Source organism: Portunus trituberculatus, chromosome 31 (genome assembly GCF_017591435.1).
Source record: "Portunus trituberculatus isolate SZX2019 chromosome 31, ASM1759143v1, whole genome shotgun sequence".
NCBI lineage: Eukaryota > Metazoa > Arthropoda > Malacostraca > Decapoda > Portunidae > Portunus > Portunus trituberculatus.
Window position 1 is genome coordinate 11,896,915 of NC_059285.1, and position 5,571 is coordinate 11,902,485.

General features: G+C 52.1%; 1 protein-coding gene across 1 annotated transcript; it reads left to right on the forward strand.

The window, feature by feature from the left end:
* The first annotated feature begins 4,347 nt into the window (after positions 1–4,347).
* On the forward strand, positions 4,348–5,370 carry LOC123511046 (vegetative cell wall protein gp1-like). Its single transcript, XM_045266661.1, has one exon. It carries the CDS (start codon positions 4,348–4,350, stop codon positions 5,368–5,370), a length of 1,023 nt encoding a protein of 340 aa, XP_045122596.1.
* The last annotated feature ends 201 nt before the right edge of the window (positions 5,371–5,571 follow it).

Here is a 5,571-nt window from a genome sequence, read left to right on the forward strand (position 1 = left end):
AAAAATAAACCCCACTCAGTCGTCAGTTCCCTTTCAGTAACAGTGCAAAACAGTTAGCCAAAAGACAGCGATAAATGTTTTAAAACCTCTCTCTTAATGAAGTCAAATCATAAACAGTTGGAAATACAGACACATGCAGGGACTTCCAGAGTTTACCAGAGAAAGGTATGAATGACTGAGAGTATTTGTTAACTCTTGCATTAGAGACTTGGACGGATTACGGGTGAGAGGAAGAAGAAATCCTTGTGCAGCGAGGCTGCAGGAGGAAAGGAGGCACACAGTTATCAAGATAAGAAAAGCAGTTAGCATGAAAAGCAGAAGATAACAAGATACAACATTCCGGCGGTGAGAAAGAGGGTGAAGACAGTCAGAAGAAGATAGTTGATGACACCCTATCTAATAGAAATGTGTGAGTCCAATACCCCCATACATACACAGAGTTAAGGGAGGCAGTGGTGTAGTGGATAAGGTAGTGAGCGTGAGATTGGGCAGACGTCCACGCGTCGGTTGGAATCCCACCACGTACCGCCTTGAAACTAAGCCATTTGTCGAGTGTTTTAAAATTACCTACATGTCACCATGATACCAGGTTCTAAGTGGGTACACCAAAGATGCACTTGGGTGGTGATAGGAGCCCTAATATGGGTACCACTATAAAAAAAATTTCCTGCGCCGCTAATGGGTGGAAGTTGAATAGTGCTTCCTATACATACTTTTCAAGTTACCTACTGGCGCTAGAGACCACAGGGTAAAAAGAAAAATTATACATGGGCGGATGAGGCTCTTGAACAGAGTTACCAGTTAGGAGGGTGAGAAAAACTGGCGAAGACGCCTCAGAACGCTTAACTTCATAGAGGCTGTTTCAGAAAGAGATGAAATGTGAAGTTTCGAGTTTAGATTATAAGTAAAGTGTCGACAAGCAAAGATTAATCAGTGTAGAAGAGGGAGACAGTTGAATGTCATTGGAGAAGAGGGAATAGTTATTATTTTTTTTAACAATGTGGGCTTTTCACGGGAATTTATGGGCTAAAGGGGAAACTTTTTGGGGGTACCTCCTATCTCAAAGCCCACCCACTATGAAACCGTTGCCCCGAGTGAGGAAGCCCAACCTACACTCAAACCGTGGACAGGATTCGAACCAGTGCGCTTGGAGACCCCTCGGATCCCAAAGCACGCATGGTTCCACTTTATCACGGCGTCCCATGTTGTCCGGATGGTTCTACCGACCTGATAGATGGAAGAATTGAGTTTTTGTGGCATTGAACACTATTGAGTTTTCTTTGCCCCAATCAGAAACCTTAGAAAGATCTGAAGTCAGGCGTTCTGTGACCTCCCTGCGTGATCTGTTGACTTCCTGAGGATTGGTTGTCTCTAAAAAGACGTGGAAAGGTGTAGGGTGGTATCATCACCGTATGAGTGGGGCAAGACGTTTGGTTAGGAAGATCATTAATGAATAGTACGAAGAGATCACCAGTAGAGCGACCCTGACTGAAGTGACAAATGTTTAAGAATGTTTCTAATGAGGAGGATATAGATTCAAAAACTTTAGACAAGCAAGAGATTAAAGAAATAGAGCGGTAGTTTGAGAGATTAGAACGGTCACGCTTTTAAGGAAAAGGCTGAATGTAGGCAAACTTCTCGCAAGAAGGAACGGTAGAAATCGATAGACAAAGCTGAAAGAGTTTGGCCTGGCAAGGTGCAAGCACGGAAACACAATTTTTGAGGACGAAAGGAGGCACCCCATTAGGTCCATAAGCCTTCTGAGAGTTTAGGCCAGCAAGGGCATGAAAAATACCATTACAAAGAATTTTAATTGATGGCATGAAATAGTTAGAGGGAGCGGGAGAGGGAGGGACAAGCCCAGAATCATCAAGGTAACCAACCCCTTTTCTGTTCCCTCCTACTTTCTCTATTCTCATTTTCGTTGCTAAGTTGGATCTTGTGTCTATGTGAGCAAAGATTTGACTTGCAGTCGTGTCTTGAATCTTACGAGTTCTCTACCATCTAGCTTCGACTCAAAAGTCACTCTTTAACTAAATTTATCTATGCTGTCTATCTCTCTCCTAACTCCTCCAGATATGATATATTCTTTGACTATCTATGCTGTCTATCTCTCTCCTAACTCCTCCAGTATGATAAATTCTTTGACTATCTAACTTCCAAGTAGAGCTCATTCTGTCTCTCTATCCTTTTGCAGAGATCTCCATCTTTGGAGATTTCAATGTTCACCATCACCTTTGGCTTTCCTCTCCCTTCACTGACCATCCTGGTGAAATAGCCTTCAACTTTGTTATCCTACATGACTTAGAGCAACTGGTCTATCACCCTACTCGTATTCTTGATCGTCTTGGAGATACGCCAAACATCATTGACTTTTTCCTTACCTCTAATCCTTCTGCTTATGCTGATACCTTTTCGTCTCCGTTGGGCTCCTTCGATCACATTCTCATTTCTGTATCTTGTCTTATTTCTCCAATCTTTTCTCAGGATCTCTCAAAGATGATGTGCCACTGACGTTTTGGCTTTACCAGTTGGGGGGACCTGAGGAGGTATTATGCTGATTTTCTCTGGAATGATTACTGTTTCCGTGTCAAAGACCCATCTCTGTGTGCTGAACGCATAAGAAGTGATAGCGTCTGGCATGAAGGCGTACATTGCTCACTTTTTTCCTGAACCTAAACCTTCTATACTTTGGTTTAACACAGCCTTTTTTCGTGTTATACATAATAGAGGTTATTCACATAAGGTACTTGAACCTTCCATCACATGAATCTGCCCAGAATCAAGCCAAATCTGTTCTTCAACTTGCCAAACACTCTTTCATAAATAAAAAAAATGTCAAAATCTTTAAAACTCTAACTCCTCCTGAGACTTCTGGCATCTGGTGTTGTTTACATGCGTGAGGCATAAAAGCATGACGTCATCAGGAAGGGCGGCAAGTGACAACCAATCACCAACCCGCTGCTGGACAGCCAATCAGAGACCGCCAGTACCGGCAGACTGTCTGCAAGGCCTTCCCTTTCAATCTGATTGGTTCTGACACGGAGGAGCAGTGACGTCATCCTCTCCTTTCAATATAATTGAGTCACTAAACACAATGCTTTGATAAGGATTAAGAGAGGAGGAGGACAATAACCACCGCTCCGCCAGGAAAGAGTGTGTAGTGAACCACACTACTACTACTACTACTACTACTACTACTACTACTACTACTACTGCTGCTACTGCTACCACTAGTACTACCACTACGCTAATCCGGCCCAGGTGTGGAACTACCTAAGCCGGGCCAGGTGCACTGGTGCAGTGACCTGACCCCGGCTGGACGGTGTGAGGTCACGGGCCGGATGCTCAGCCGAGGACTCCCCAGTCAGCACCGAAACTCCGGGATATACGCACCACCTGACTCATCTCCGCTCGCTTGTGTGTACACTAATAAACAGCAGTAATGTACATCTCTAGTTTACCTCTCCATCCGTGGCTTGGCTAGTCAGAGAATACTACATTTGGTGACCCCGAGAGTGTAGCCTTGACGCGTGATGGAGCAGTGCAGTGCATTCAGTGACACATTGCGTGTGCCGCCCTTCACCTATGATGTCGAGGCCTGGTTCCTGCACCTCGAAGCTGTGTGGGCCGGCGCGGACCTCCCTGACCTCCAGCGATACCAGACGGTTGTTCGGGCACTCCCCTCAGAAGTGGTCGCTCGTCTGTACAGTGTCCTCTCCAACCCGCCGGAGGTAGACAGGTATGGCGCCCTTAAGTCGGCCATCACAGGGGCCTTTGGGCGGTCCCGCGAAGCCTGTTTCGCCGCACTTGACTCAGCCCGGTACGACGGCGGCCGCCCGTCGGCACTCCTGGCGAGGTTGTCCGCCCTGAACAGGGCGGCAGGGTTCCCGTGATCGGAGGAGATGGTGCGCCACAAACTCTCCTCTCTCCTGCCGCAGCCTGTCCGTCTCCAGCTGGCGGCTGCCCCACAGGCCCTCTCCTTGGAGGAATTCTCGGCCCTCGTGGACAGAGTGCACGATGCCCACGTGGTGTCGCCCCCAGCAGACCCCCGCCCCGACCTGCCTTTGCCCGTCAACGCCGCGGCCCCGACGGACCAGCCAACCGCACCAGCGGAATCTCTCTCTCTCTCCACGTCCTCCAGCAACAGGCGGCGGTGACCTTGGGGGCTCGCCGTAACCCACCTCTGGCTGCAGTGCCCAGCTACGCTGAAACCCGCCTTGCTTAGGTGGAGGCCTCCCTGTGGCGCCTGGAAGCTCTGCTTGCCCGCTCTCCTACCCAGACGGACGCTGGGGTCTGTTTCTACCACAGGCGTTTCGGGGAGGAGGCACGCAGCTGCCGACCGCCATGTGCTTGGTCTCGCCAGGGAAACGGGGCGGGCGGGGGCAGCTAACACCATTGCCCGCCCCCGCCTCTATTCCTCGTCTTTGCCCCGACCCGTTGCCCCGCCACCCTATCTCCGCCTTGTCTCCGCCAGCTGTACAGCCTGCCCCGGGCCCCACGGAACCTGCACCGCCTCCACCGCTGGCCCCACAGTGTTCCATGGGCAGCCATGACGCGCCCGCGTCCCATGGACGGCCTACTGTCGTCCACACGTCGTCCTCGCCGACGAAGCAGCGGTCCCGGGATGGCCGGGCCCCGTCTCCTCCACCATCACTTCTGCAGCCTATTGGTGGACGGGCTTCCGCGCCGCCCACCCATCTGCGAGTCTCAGCCTCGGTCCCGCCCCGTCAGCCCATTCCTAGCTCGTCTGATTCCCCTGCGCCGTCACCTCCGCCGCAGCACCCAGAGTGGTTTCCCGCTAGCCAGCGCCCGCTTCTCTGGGTGAGAGACATTTGCTCAGGGGCCCGTTTTCTGGTGGATTCCGGGGCAGAGGTGAGTGTGGTTTTGGCAGCGGTCACTGACCGCCGCGCCCAACCCCGTACGGCGTACGACCTTCTGGCCGCCAACCGCACCCCGATCGCGACGTATGGGACCCAGACGCGTCGCGTGGCACTCCTGCCTGGCAGCCGTTTCCGGGTGGGCATTTGTGGTGGCGGACGTGGAGCAGGCAATCCTGGGGATAGATTTTCTCGCTGCTCACGACCTCCTGGTGGATCCACGCCGCAGATGCCTCCTACACGAGCCCTCGGCCACTATCATCCACGCGGAGCCCTGCGCGCAGCCGACGCCGTCCCTCACCACCCTCCGCCAAGCGACGCAGTTCGAGGCCCTCCTCCAGGAGTTTCCCCTCCTTACATCCCCACAGTCCGCCCCGCCTCGGGTCCAACACGGGGTACAGCACTCCATCGTGACAACTGGTCCCCTGTGCTTCGCTCGGCCCCGGCGGCTGCCCCCGGAACGTCTTCACGCTGCGCGCAAGGAGTTTGACCTCATGCTGGAGGAAGGCAGCAACTGGGCGTCGCCACTTCACAGGGTACCCAAGGCCCAGAATGAAGAATGGCGGGCTTGTGGGGATTACAGGGCCCTTAACGCCATGACCCGTCCCGACAGATACCCCATCCCCAACGTGCTGGACTTCCACACCAAGCTCCATGGCAAGTCTATCTTCTCGAAGATCGACCTCCTGCG